Here is a 14,603-nt window from a genome sequence, read left to right as displayed (position 1 = left end):
GTCAGTAACTGGCCAGTCAGGTCAATTAGCCCATTGTGACAAATTCACCAGGATTCTATCACAATGATTTCCAAGGGAACCGCGTGGAGGCCAGTCTGACTTGGTACATTACTAGCAATGGGGTCATCATTTCTCATTACTAACTACTAATGGAGATCATTAGCGCGTGTCTACTGGCATTTAATTTGTTGTTTAAAAAAGTAACCAAGTGAGGTGACCAATACATGCAATTCTTGAAAAAAAAATGTTATTTATTTTACAAATCCAATTAATATCTATATAACAAAATACCCACATACCTACCAAATTTCTCTACAAATGAGCTATTATATCCATAAGGAGTAATAATCCGTCTTTCATAAAGTATTCTTTAGTGGTTATAATATTTATAAGTTCGTGGTAACGATTATAATTACGTAAGGTAAAGGGCCATATTATGAAACACCTTTTGAGTAGGAGTTGAATATTTTACATTGTTTAAAAAAAAATAGAGTTGAAACATTAAATTTTTCTAAGTTAATAGTTTGCCTGATATCTACTGAAGTGATAATAATTATTATCAAGTGAGTTTTAGTTGAAAATGCTAATAAATTGAATAAAATAACAGACAAGTACATACGGCCGTATTTATGAAACAGTCTAAAGCAACACGTACGGGTGTTCCATCGGGAATGTCCCAAATTATGGAACTCAAAATGAACTGAAGTACTCGCATTAAAAACATTTTTCAGTTACTAATTTATTTATTCATAGTATCAAAAGTTTTATTACTAATTATTAATACAGTTAGATTTAAAAATTATACGAATAAACAAGCAATAAATAAATATTCACTTACAAAGTAAGTATGACAAAAACAGTTTCAAATCTTAGCATTAATAAACAAGATATAAAAACCGAATATACATTTAATTAAACCAAAAATTCAACTATTTCATTTCTTCTTTGATCCTTTGTAGTAATGCGTTCTCTAGTAGCTTTTTCCGTTCATCAGCTATCACTTTTTTCTCATTTAGTAATTGTTTTCTTTTATGTAGCTTTTCTTCTTTAGTTTTACGATCAGTTTCTTTTTTTTAGTCATATTGCATCCATCGATCAGATGTGCCAGCAGAAGGTAGTTTGAGTTTACCTGATGACTCAGCTTTAATCTATTTTTTCTTGACTTCAAATTCAACTCAAATATTAATTCATCACCAACATTACGCTTCAAAATATTAGTTAAATTTAGTCAATTTAAATTACTACTTTCATAAATACCAGAATGAGCTTCAGTAACCATATCTAAGGTTCATTTTATACTATAATTTCATACAGTAATTACCTCAGGAATGGCTGCTTTGTTGAGACTGGGTACTGGTATTTATCAGAGGAGAATATTTATTAGAAGAATGACAATCATTGTTAAGTGTCATGTAATCATTAGTTTTATCATTCGACTTGATTATTAATCAAATTATTTTCTTACTGTTCTGTTCTTTCACTAAAAATTCAAATTTACCAACGTCACTTCTTTGACAGTTTGTTTATTTATTTCAGGAAAACCAACCAATATCAAATTATAAAAATTATACCAAACAATCAAAAATAAAAATAACAATATAAAATAAATCTATAGAATAAAGATATCAAATTCTATAAAAAAAATGTATCTACCTACAAAAATTATTAATTTAAAAACATCTATAAAAATGTGATATGTAGGTGCTTCGTAAAAATTTTGAATTAAATAAAGTGTTATTAATTTTTTCAGGCAGGTTTTCCACTTAAGTATATATTTTAATTAATATAAAACAATATTTATCATCCAGCTTATTCATTTTTGAGGTTAGTTTTTCATTTTCATAGAATTTTACAATCTATGTACATATCTAAATGCAAATTTTTAGAAATATAAACTGTTCTAACGTAAATTGCTTTGTTGTAATTAATTAACAATGATTAACACGAAATTAACTAAATATTGTCCACTTTTTGCTGTTTCATAATTACGGACAACTAAGAAAATCGAATGTGAGGGGGATGTGGAACACTGAATATACTGTTCCATAAATACGGTCTGTTTAGAAATTTTTGCGGCAATTATGAAACACCTAAATAAAAAATAAATACCTTATTAAAGTACTTTAAATTCATTATCAATCAATAGATAATAAGTCAAACTTTTGATTGACATGTTTCAAGTATTTTTGTATCATTGACAAATATTTCAAATTGTTAAAACAATTGTGATGACACGTGTCATTCTCTAACTCTAAAAGACAGTCTTTTTTCATGCAACCTGACACGGGCATTTCATCTATTTTTTTTTCCTATACATTTTAAGGTGTTTACAAAAATAAATTAATTTAATCAATAAATAGGTTATTAAAGATCATATAGATAATATTATAAATACTGAATACGTTAGAAATTATTTGTAATTCGGATTTTTATCACTTGTTTCATAAACTAGTACAATGTTCCATAATATGGCCCTTTACCTTATGTAAGTGATAATTTTGAAAGATAAAAAAAACACTTGTACTAAATGTTATTTAATTAAAATAGAATAAAAAATGGTGGAGGGCAGTTACAGAGATTCTTATATTTTTTTCCTAAGGTTTATTCTTAATCATAAAATTTTTTACAAAAAATACTTAACTTCTTAGTTACTATGAATATTAAAAATGGACGGCGTTTAAATTGACAATATTAATAATAATAATTACTTCGCATAATATATATACAGGCTAGCAGTAAAAAGCCAATGGCGGTGCTAGTAGGTATTCACGAAACTAAACAATTTTAATACTTTAAAAATATTTTTTACAATCTTTAAACTGTGTGGTGTCGTGTTCAATTGAAAATGAAAAATTTCTGTTATTATGAAATTTACTATGTCAATCTTAGATTGTTTTTATTCAGTCATACTAAATATATAATATTGTACTAAATACATAATACTGTATAATTAATTTAGTGAAACTAATTAAAATATTCAAGTGATTAATTTTTTAATGTACACCAAATGCTGTTCAGTTGGTGTACATCGGTGGTAACTAGACCGCATACGGCCGCGTTAGGGACCTCTTTGTTTATCTTTTTGTAATTTTTGGAACGGAGTATAGATATTCTCTCTTATTTCTTTATGCTCAATTCCACATAATGCCATGGATCAGTCTTTCTTATAAACGACTGGATATAAACACTTTTGAATAGAAGATGTTTTTATAAGGGAGACCTACTAAGAATTTTTCCGAATATTCTAGGGGAACAAGTAAAAAATTGTTCCACGCGCAAATAGAGCGGCCTTAAACAAATAGAATTCGAAATCGCAATATTTTTTTACTTTTATATGTAATAAATTTAAATCCCATGCTCTATTCTATATGCGCCCGTCATTTTAGTTTCATGTTCATTCTTTATTAATATGATTTTTTTATTATTTAACATTAATATGAAATTGCTGTTTTCTGAATAATACGTAAGTAGAAATACTTGTGTAAGCCGTTAATTCATCAGTTGTGCATTACATACTTTCTACTTGGGCGCATGTACAAAACTATTCAAACAATGCACTAATTGAAAATGCAAATTCTTCTATTAAAACTTCATCAATGATATTTGTTTGTAAATCAGTCAGTGCATATATTTATACTAAAAATTGTTTAAGTCCATAAACACATATTTTATACATATTTTTTCACTATTGGCACTAATTAATCAAGTGACTAACTTAACTAAACTCTTTTATGGAATTTATTTTTTGAACCAAACTGATTTGGGAGAATCGATTAATTGATTATTATAATTATTTGTGATCAAAATTCTAAAATTAATTATAAATATACCTATCAAGTAAAAGACTAAAACGAATCTTATCAATAATACGAATCCCCTCGTTCACATAAACTAAAAACTCATACAAATACCTAGTCACTATTAAGTGTTTTATTTTAGTTTCCTCATGTGAAAAAACTTGAAAATTAAAAATAGCGTATTTATTATACGTTTGGAGTCATTATCAATGAGGGAGGTTCTTTTTTTAAATCATAATGACAATAAAATATTATAAAACTCTGTAAAGTAATTCTTACCTATCCTTATACCTATCAAATGTGATTACCAAAACTAGGTCTGCTAGATAAAGCTCCATTTCCGTTTTACACGGGACTTCATACAGAAAAGTGGATGGAAACAAGGTTAGTGCCTACCTTGTCAATACATATCAAAACGACAATAAATAGATTGTAATATTAATATAACATCTTGTTAATAATCTATTTAAACTTCAAAGACACTGGAATGTTAACATTAAAGCACGTGATACCATAAAAATGGCACAACACTCATTGTCATATGTATATAAGGTAATAATTATATAATTCCTTACAAATATTATTAGTCACAACACACCATTAGAAATCAGTCGGCCTACTTTGGAATCTAATTCCGATTTAATTGTGCAGTTTCGAAGGTATTAATTATATATTTAGCGATCATTGAAAGAATAACATGTTTTATAGATTAATTCAGTTTAAACTTAACTACGTTGAGATTAGTTCCAAAATAGACCAGCTGATTTCAATGACATACAAAATTCATTAAAAATGTCAAAATATGTTCGTTCATATTTGTTTTGAACACTGTGGTCCATATACTGTACTACTATTACGTCTCTATGGTTATTAACAAACGTTCGTTAACGAGACCCAATTACAATTATGAACTCTGAATTACGCTTTCGATTCGTATTCCATTTCAAAACGGGTTTGTGATTCTTTTATTCTTTTACGTTTCTTCATTTGAATGTTGGATTCAGTTAGAAATAGTGCTGATGTGACGATGCAAGCAACAGTGCCGACTACGCCCAGACCAAACGACCATCCTGTAATACAAGAAACGAATTGAAATAGAAAGAAATAGATATAATATTTTTATTCAAATAAACATAATATCAGCTTTTGAATAGTCTTATAATCTTTTTTTCATTCGAAAAACATGCGCTACTTTTTTATTAAAAAAGAAAAACAGACTAATCCGCGGGTAACAAGTAGTAATTTATATGGACGCAACCTAATAATGTCGTTTGTAGGTTGCTGACTAGGTACGTGTCAAAACGTGCCATACTACAAAATGTATTGAGATATTTTCCTTGTATAATAAGGTTGCGTTCAAGGTGAAGCTGTGAGAAACTGACATAATATTATATTTTCCCACGCTACCATAAATGTAATAACATCACGTAAATTATTCAGTTTTCTACATACTACCTGTATGAATATATTTTGTATTATTCACAACTTTTAGAGATGTGAGTTCGAATAAATTGCTTAAGTACGATATCGTTACTAAAAACGTAAAATTCTTCAATTATTTAAGAATTAGCCATATTCGTAACATTATTACTAGATTTAAAGACAAACTTGCTGTATCTAAGTATCATTTAAAAAAAAGTCAATAGGTCTTTTATGAGAATAGGTATAAAAGTTTACAATAAGATACCAAAGGATATATTGAAATTACCCCTAAATAAATTCAAAACAACTGTTACATCATATTTACTGAGCAAAGCCTATTACTCACTAAACGAATACTTAAATGACGAGCGTGGATAACAATAGTCGTCCATGCACGGGATTTTCATTTAATGTTAGACATAGACAACATATAAGTACACGATGTAAATAAACAGTCTTTAAAAAAAAATCAAATACAGTTCAGTAAAGTACAGTACAGTTCAAAAATCAAATCAGTACAGTTCTTCTCGTTTGACTCAATATACTGAACAGAAACATAGGAAAAACTATTAATAAAAAAAAAAAAATACATTCATATGTGGTTACAATGTCTTACATGAATAAATGATTTTGTATTGATGTTAGGATGAGTACTGAAAATTAAGCTTAAATAGACCTGGGTCTATTTTATAAAAAACCGTGAGCCGTGAGTCGCCAAGAAGCTTGCTTTGTACTCGTAAACTGTGTTTTGGTTGTAGGATGAGATATAATATACCTCGATTACAGCAATCCGCGATAGGGAAGTCAGATGTATTATCATTTATCAACTAATGACGCCATGGCGAACGCAAAATGTTTCTGGGTATATTGGGTATATTATGATTTCTATTTTTATTTTAGACAGATTCTAATCCGACCTTTTGTCTTCTAGTTGAGATAATATGGTTTACTATCTCAACTAGAAGATAAAAGGTCACGTACGTCATGTGGCTCTAAAAATAATGACATACATACCTAAATAATTATTCGGGTGGTCCGGCATCCATTCATCCGCGTTCCCAAAGCAAGCGAAAACTATCACAGCAATGGCCCCACATATTCCTAGGGAAAAATTAATTCCAGAATTAAAATTTAAAATCATGCCGACGGTGCATATTTGAAAATGTAACAAATATTGAACAGCAGGTCTACTCTCAATATCTCAACATGGATTCAATCCCATCCATTTTATTAGTTTCTTTTTCAATTCTATAGACTAGACCAAATAAATCGATAACAATGTCAGTTGGTTCTTTTCATTGACCACGAAATATTCATTTAATATTTAGCTACCGTAATACAAGAGTACAAAGAGAAACTGCAAACCAACGTCATTGGATCGGAACTCGTTTGTAGAGTAAACTGGCCGATCAGTTTTTCTTTCTTCATCATATAAAGTTTAGGTAGAGGCGAATAATGTGCAATTGAATATCTTTAAAAGTAATATATGTCCTTATGAAAATAAATCAATAAAATTTGCCATATCCACACATAGTTATTTGTAATGACATACATAGAGTACGCGTAGTGTATGTTCTCTAGGAATAGAGAGACTAGTGATATAATAAGACTAACCTGAAAACAACATGATGTATCCAATGGATTTAATTAACAAAACAAATCTGTCTTGATCTGGACCACAGCAGAGAAAGAATACTAATACCAGAATGGTCGAAATTAAGATTCCGAGCAAACATAGTGTAAAGAAAAACTGTGTAGCAATCATAAAACCTGCGAAAAGAAAAAACCAATACATATTCAACAAACTTAAGCGAAGGTTTTCAATTAATTTTCTTTTATACGTTTCGGAAGTCTAAATTATATTTTGTATTTTTTTTTATTGAGAATATATTAATACGACATTTTATATATACTAATATTATTACTATTGTCATGTTCCGAAACATGACTCCATACTGATAATATAACTAAACAAATTACAAAAAAATAAACAAATATTGACAATAACTCAGTTGGCCATCCTGTGCAATCTTCAAAGATTAACTATTAGGTTTAGATGGTAAACTTAAATAACAACAATTGATATGACATACTTCGTGAAAAGTTGATTAGTATTCAAAATATGTAATAAAAACATAACATAACAATAAAATAAACCATGTAATTCTAAACTTTTGTTAACGACTGTATGTACTAGTATCTGGGTAGACGTTAATTGTTACATTACTTGGACGCTAAAAGTAATTAATTTAACACCTACTACAACTCGCACATAATGACTATGTTAATCTTAATTACCCGGAAGTAGGTAGCCGCGAATTCTGTCATATCCTGTAGTGAATGGATCATATACCCATCGACAACCAACGAAAAACCTCCTCTGGTATTGGTCTAATGGATCAGGGAGTGACCTGAAGCAGTGGCTCCATAAACCAAGTCTGAAATACAATTTTATGACTTACGTGAAATGTATGTATGTATGTATGACGACCTCATGTTCTAGCGGTTTAGCACACCGCCTTACTTCCGATGGCCACGGGTTCGTATCCTCACACGATAGAAATATTTGTGTACTCATGAGTGTGATTGTTCGTATTAGTTTGGGTGTTTTCTATGTATATTATGTATGTATTATCAAGAAAATAATGCATTTCAGTATTTCTATTAGTGTTTAGTGCCCATAATACAACCTCTCATTATTTTAGGACTAGATGGTGATGTATGAATTATCCTACGTTATTAAATAGTGCAGTAGATACTTATAGACTAAAAATATCATCATAATCATCTAATTACAGACCTGTCCAGCTTAGCGCCTCTTATTCTCGAGTCGCTGACCAGCCAACTAGGCGTGCCAAATGCCAATGCCACTGTGACAAGGGCAATAATGAACACACCAATGCCACAATTACCAGCTAAACTTCTATTCTTCATTGTTCTATAACAATAAAAACGCCTCATGGAAAACAGTACTTACATAAGTATTATATAATAAGAATGGGAGCAATCTTTAAAGTAAATTCAGTACAGTAATAGATACCTATGAGTACATAAATATAAATCATCCTCTTGACTCATTCAGACGGTAATGAGTTATTGAGAAATACAGCTCGACATACATTTTAAAAGCTATGCTCCTTCGAAATAGCCACATTGTTACAATTTAGGACATGTTAATTAGTAAGAACGGTAAGTAAGCAAGTTTTGAAGGTACATGGAGCCATAGACGGTTGTGCTATTTTACACCAAACGCAAGGTTGTAAATCTGAGAGGAATAACAAACGTCCAATGTTTCACAATCCACACACTCGAGTAGTGTGTGCACTTAGGTAGGTAATAACATTCACCAAGAAACACAATGTTAAAAAGTTCACACGCGTTGTTATTGTGAGAAATTGATAGGCAAGATATTTATATTTAAAATCCTTTTTGGGGGCCGTTATTTTTTAGTAATTACGTTTTGAATAAGGTTCCGTAGTCAAATTGCAATTAAATTTTTGATGTTGACGAAATTCAATCGTCGGAGGTCCGTTTTCAACGAACCATAAAAAAAGAAAAATTGGAAAACTGTTTTTCTAATATTGTAGGGGTTTCGAATTAAAAATTTAAAAAGATAACTTTAGAATTTAACCCATTATAATGTACGTCATTGTACGTCCATCAATGCAAATTTCTTATATTTTACTAAAGACTCATGGCTAAATTAGAATAGGACCAAGAACAAGAATTAATAAGCCTATGTATTTTTTATGGATGAATGGAATGGTGCACCCACCTGCGTTAACGGTCTACGCTGTCGGGGCACCAGTGGAATATGATACGATGAACATGAGGTCAGGTCAGTTAGCTCATCCTGACAAATTCACCAAGAATTTATTACGATGGTTCCCATGGATTGTTGGCAATAACCCTTATAAAACTTTATACTGTTCTAGTTACAACATATAAACAAAATGCCATTAGGGTTTATAGATCAGATTCCAATGGATATTCAATTAGAGAAATGAAATGATGACATAAAGAATTATTAGCAAGTATAATAATTCTGCTAAGAATTATTGTCAAAAATCGAAATATATTCTAAAATTGGGAGCATGTCTAATCAAGCATAGTGTGCATAAAGCGGTTAGAATGATTTGGTGCATAAAATAAAAAAAAAAAAAGCTAACCCCTCTGCACTATAAGATCACACCGTCATGCACTATAAGATCGGCACAGAACAGTTTACTGCTGAACATAAGTCATGTTCAGCAGAAAACTGTAAATAATAAAGATAGATAATGAAGATTCCCACTTTGATTATATTTTCTTGTGTATATTTATTTATATTATATACTCCTACAGCCATATTTATAACAAAAATGCTAAGATAAAAGAGAAACTCACTGTTCCTAAGTATTGTTTAGAAAAAGTTGATAGGTTCTTTGTGACAATGGGTATAAAATCTATACAAACGAATAAAATTTAAATGTCTGTTCCAATTAATAACTTTTCACTAAATGCACATAAAAGTATATGGTACTTAATTTGAAAAAAAATTAAAACATTCTGTTTGTCTGTCTCTTTGTTCTTATTAATCTCTAAAACAGGTGTATTTATTTTGACAGCACTTTCACTTGCTAAAGTTATAAGGAATCATTATCAATAAAGGTAGAGCTTATATTTTAGAAATTATATATATTTTAATTACAAAATATTAAATTTGATGCATACAAAGTCTGAGGTAACAGTTGGTTTCCTAATAATATAAATGATATTCTGAAATTAACTTTAAATAACTTCAAAATTTCTCTGAAATTGTGTTTATTGAGCTAGGCATATTACACACTTAAAGATTACTTAAATGACAAGCAGGCATGTGTGTGTGCACATAGAAATTTTGTGGTTTGTGATAAGAGTGTCTACATAGACCCTCGAATAAGTACAATAATATGTTATTAAAAAAAAATTTAGTTTCCTACCAGTTCTCAATTTTAGACTGAAAAGACTAGTGGGAATGGAAATATCCATATAAAGAACTTGACATTCATAAGCAACTAAAATTTCCTGCAAAAATGGTCTATGTTTGCAAATTCTGAACTGATATGGATGATTTCCCATTGAATAATAACAATGGGAATCGGTATACGGTTGGTTTCATGTTTACATAACAATACAAACATATTCATACATGTGTAACATATGATACATAAAGATATAAAAAAGTAGTAAGAACAGAAAATACCCAAAAATAAGAAACCCAAAAATACCTGTGTTAAGGTAACTCTTGTGTAAACAAGAGTTTAAGGATGATTCTCTATAAATTTATGAAGAATGTATTATGTCTATATATATTATATTATATTATGTTTATCAGTATGATAACTCGCAGAATAATACTGAATCAAATTTCGATTTAAATAATTTATTGAAGACAACAAATTTTTCTAACACACAATCCTTGGTCCAGTCATCTTCCCAAACTTTCCATTTACAATTACCAAAAAAATTACTTTTGATCACCGCAGAAACATAAATTTAATAAGTAAAACACCACTAAAAACACCAATCATTGAATAAACAAATTGTTTTTGTAACCAAACTATTCTATTGTGGTATGGAACTCTTCTAATTCTTTCTTTCTAGCTATTTAGCTTAATTTGAAAGAAAGTGATAATATATTCGAAACTTAAATATGTAGTTTTATTTACATGAATATGGGAGTTAATTTTTAGTATTAACCTGTGACAGTAAAATTTATTATTCCACCATTAATAATATAAATTTAGTACAGCTCTTTCTAATTATAAATATTATCTATTTAATAATAACCATTAAGTTATTCGGAAAGAATGTACATTAATTTCCTAACACTGTTAATACTTAAATCGAAGATGCCAACAAAATAATAATTATTAAACAAATTAACTTACCACAACTTTAAATCCAATATGATATGGGTACGGGTACGACAAGGTTATACCTTTATAACAAAAGAATATTTTAAGATTAAAATACAGAAATTGTTTACCGTATAGAAATTAAACGTCTACACGACCAAGAAAGTCAGACAATATATTTTTAAAATGGGCAGGGCAGGGTTACCAGTTTCTATATGTATTTACCCACAACTGCATTATATTAATATGGATTATGTACATCTTATCAAAAAAAATGTATTTAGTGGGACGTATACATCAATTTTAAATGCTGTTTTTTATATATGTAATGTATAATTGACCTCAAATGTTTTTATACTCTAACTCACTGATCCAAAATGTTGAATAACATCTGGCAATACTTTTGCGAATTCCCACGATACATGTTCGTCTAGTGACAAGTGGAAAGTTCAAAACAAATAAAAAAATATCCTTTGACCAAAATTATCCATAAAATAAAGCCTAATAATTTAAACTAATAACTTACAGAGTGAAATCATATACCTTCAATGACACGGGCACGGGGGCTATATTTTGAAAAGCCGCTACAATCGCTTATTTTACAATTTTTGTAGAAGCAATGTAACAGTTACAATTGCTATGGTGCACACCTTATTTATATTACCATTTAAACTAGTAAACTAAAATTAAAGTATAACACCATTAAACAGTGTGTGAACTATTAAATTCTAACAAAACGGGTTACTCTTTCGTAAGTTAATGCAATGAAATTTCATTCAACTGTTTCTCTTAAAACTAGGGAGATATTCTATAAGTTGGGAACCCTACAAGAGATAGTGTTACCACATAGAAATTACGGATTATGCTATACTTCTTTGAAAATGTGCCAAACGTATCGAATCAGTTATGAATTATATTGAATATTTTTAAATTAGAAAACTATGAATAAATATTAATACTTACATATTGTATGCCGGCTTCTATAGCTTAGCGGTTAAAAATACCGCATTAATTCCGATGGTTGCAACTTCAATTCCTCGCACGATACAAAACATTTACAATACAATATGTACCTAACTACCTATACACTTACAAAAAACGTATGTATTTATATTAAAATCTACGCGATACCCACTCATCACCGTCGTTGTTAATACTTAGTTAATTTGTCACCTTGAGCTAACTGACTAGACTAATTTCATAATCATACTACTTTCCATTAATTTATTCTAGAGTAACCGCGTGGTGGCCGTTCATACTCGCTAGTCCCCATTACTAGCAATCCCTTCTTCCTCCCATTTACTTGAGTAATAACAGCGTATACACTACAAGTAGGAATACTAATCAGTCATGAATGGAAAAACCGCCTTCTGAGAGGCATCTACAGGGCTGCACTGTCACTGCATCTGTTTTCAAAAATAATAAACACCTGTATGTTACGGCCCTTCTTATCCATACAAATTTATGTCGTATTAAAATCTACAGATTGCATAAAGTACAATGGCATTTGACAAATAATGTTAAGTCGCTTCTCGCTAGTCTCGTTCAATCACCCTCGATTTAGCCATGACGTGTTTAACGCCCACTCCTATTTTCCTCCGCTCCCTAAAGCCCTTATGATTCTATTAATTTTATTTTTATTTCAGTATTCTTTGAACCAACGGACATAAGAAAAGCAATAAAACCACTAAACTTTAGATGTCATCTAATGTATACATCGCCAAATATATCAGAACTACGTGCAATGGCAAAATATGTTTCGCCTACAATAAACACAAGCCATACTACCGACGAGGTTTCAGAAATAATAGAACTGGCTAAAGTTCTAAAGGACATTCAAGTTCTTATAGTCACAATGGGAGCTAAAGGGGTGATAATTATTAAAAACAGAGGAAACGGAGAGCCCGATGTTCGATTGTACCCAGCAGAAACCGTAGATAAAATAATAAACGTGTCCGGAGCAGGAGACAGTTTTGCCGGGGGTTACATTTTTGGACTGCTCTCTGGTTTAGATGAATCGTATTGCGTGGCTATGGGATTTCAAACCGCTAAAGCTGCTCTACTTACGTCAACCACTGTGCCAACTGAATTAAATGTTTATCGTAAAAATGCGAAATTTTTTCAATTAGATAATTTAATAAGCAAGTAAGTTAAGTGCCAATTGATATTAAAATAAATAAGTAACCACGAGTATTTTAATTATATAACTTGGCTTCGCCCAGATATTACAAAAATCAGAAGACACGCTTATACACACCTCGATATTGATGTCCTATATATTACTGTAGTGTACGCGATATATGAATTTTTTGGTATTTTTTTCATACATTATCCAAGTTTTTTTCATACGGGATCCCTTTCGACTTTGTTCACCATCGGTCCAGTAGTTTCATTAGGTTCAGACACTAAATCTTTTCTCTTTATATTAATATTAATGTACCTATCCTGTATACTTGCAAACAAACTGACAAGTATTTAAACTACATTAAAAAAATATAGATTATAATGTGTTGTAGTGTGAGTAACAGGCATACAAATCATTAAAACTATTCAATATTACGACCGTTTACATTTGACAAATTATGAGAAAATATGAAAGGTAATTCAATTATTACTCATTAATTGAATTCAAATTGGTCCATGATTAATTCCCTTCGTAGTTTAGTATAATCCCGCACAATAATAAAAATAATGGAACAAATGTGCTATTGCAATTAAAATACAAACTGAAGGGAAGTTGCCTTGAAAAAAATATTTATACAACGGAGAAACTCATTTTATTAAATATAGAAATTGGTCAATAATAAGTAAAAAAAACCAATTATTAAATTGATCAGGATTTTGTTATTCTAGGTATATACAATCATTGAATATAGAATTAACCAAAATATCATGACTATTATTATTGTTTTATATCCAACGGTTCCATGGTCACTATATTTGATATTATTATGGACATAAGGGTCATATAAAATAATGGGAATTGGATAAAAAATCTTCAATCTTAAAGATGTAAATACTATGTACTAAATGCAATTTTGTGTGTAAAATTAATTTCACATTAATCTTCTTAAAGACTATTTAGGGGACACATGTATATACACAAAACATATAATATATAACAAATTATTTTTAAATATAAAAAAATCAAAAATTTCATGAATGAGATTGATTGTAAACATTAAAAATTTTTAATACATTATATTTCATCAAACAAGGATGGATTGATTTTATTAAGGCTCAATCATATCATAGTATCTTAATAACTAACAATGAGATTCATTTAAAACAATATAAAAATATGCAGTTGTGGTCCAATTGGGCCTTAAAATTACTTCTTTTGGACTTTATATAAGTAGTAAATGAAGCCAAAAAATTATTAATAATTATTAACAAATATTTGGAGAAGCTATTATTAATTATATACTCACTTGTGTTCCTTGAGGTTGATTAGTACTAAGTGGTTAATACTGGTTTGAGCTAATCTAATTAAAAAAATGTATAC

General features: G+C 29.6%; 2 protein-coding genes across 4 annotated transcripts in view; one reads left to right on the top strand and one right to left on the bottom strand.

The window, feature by feature from the left end:
• The window catches only part of LOC131844312 (uncharacterized), a 138,728-nt gene extending 125,381 nt beyond the window's left edge, over positions 1-13,347 (top strand). For all 3 annotated transcript variants that reach the window (XM_059193165.1, XM_059193167.1, XM_059193166.1), the window contains exon 11: positions 12,745-13,347. In XM_059193165.1, the coding sequence (XP_059049148.1) occupies positions 12,745-13,247 (503 nt within the window). In that variant the 3' untranslated portion in view covers positions 13,248-13,347. The remainder of the gene's footprint in view (positions 1-12,744) is intronic.
• On the bottom strand, positions 3,080-11,267 carry LOC131844316 (uncharacterized). Its single transcript, XM_059193172.1, has 6 exons — positions 11,132-11,267; positions 8,020-8,157; positions 7,518-7,657; positions 6,834-6,989; positions 6,234-6,320; positions 3,080-4,867 (listed from the first exon to the last, which is right to left on the bottom strand). Exons 2-6 carry the CDS (start codon positions 8,151-8,153, stop codon positions 4,716-4,718), a joined length of 669 nt encoding a protein of 222 aa, XP_059049155.1. The 5' UTR covers positions 8,154-8,157; positions 11,132-11,267; the 3' UTR covers positions 3,080-4,715.
• Positions 13,348-14,603: the final 1,256 nt, after the last annotated feature.

This window comes from Achroia grisella, unplaced genomic scaffold (assembly GCF_030625045.1).
Source record: "Achroia grisella isolate CSIRO2021 unplaced genomic scaffold, CSIRO_AGI_Agris_v1 utg402, whole genome shotgun sequence".
NCBI classification, from domain to species: domain Eukaryota; kingdom Metazoa; phylum Arthropoda; class Insecta; order Lepidoptera; family Pyralidae; genus Achroia; species Achroia grisella.
Note: the sequence above shows the minus strand (reverse complement) of the source record. Positions and strands in the feature narration are given on the sequence as shown.

What these genes read in the sequence shown, in the direction of transcription:
- LOC131844316 (XM_059193172.1), bottom strand. Translation starts at nt 8,153, where the DNA reads ATGAAGAATAGAAGTTTAGCTGGTAATTGTGGCATTGGTGTGTTCATT. An exon ending in AGAGGCGCTAAGCTGGACAG is followed by an intron (nt 7,658 to 8,019) that starts GTCTGTAATTAG and finishes ATTGTATTTCAG; the next exon opens with ACTTGGTTTATGGAGCCACT. An exon ending in CCACCCGAATAATTATTTAG is followed by an intron (nt 4,868 to 6,233) that starts GTATGTATGTCA and finishes CTTGTATTACAG; the next exon opens with GATGGTCGTTTGGTCTGGGC.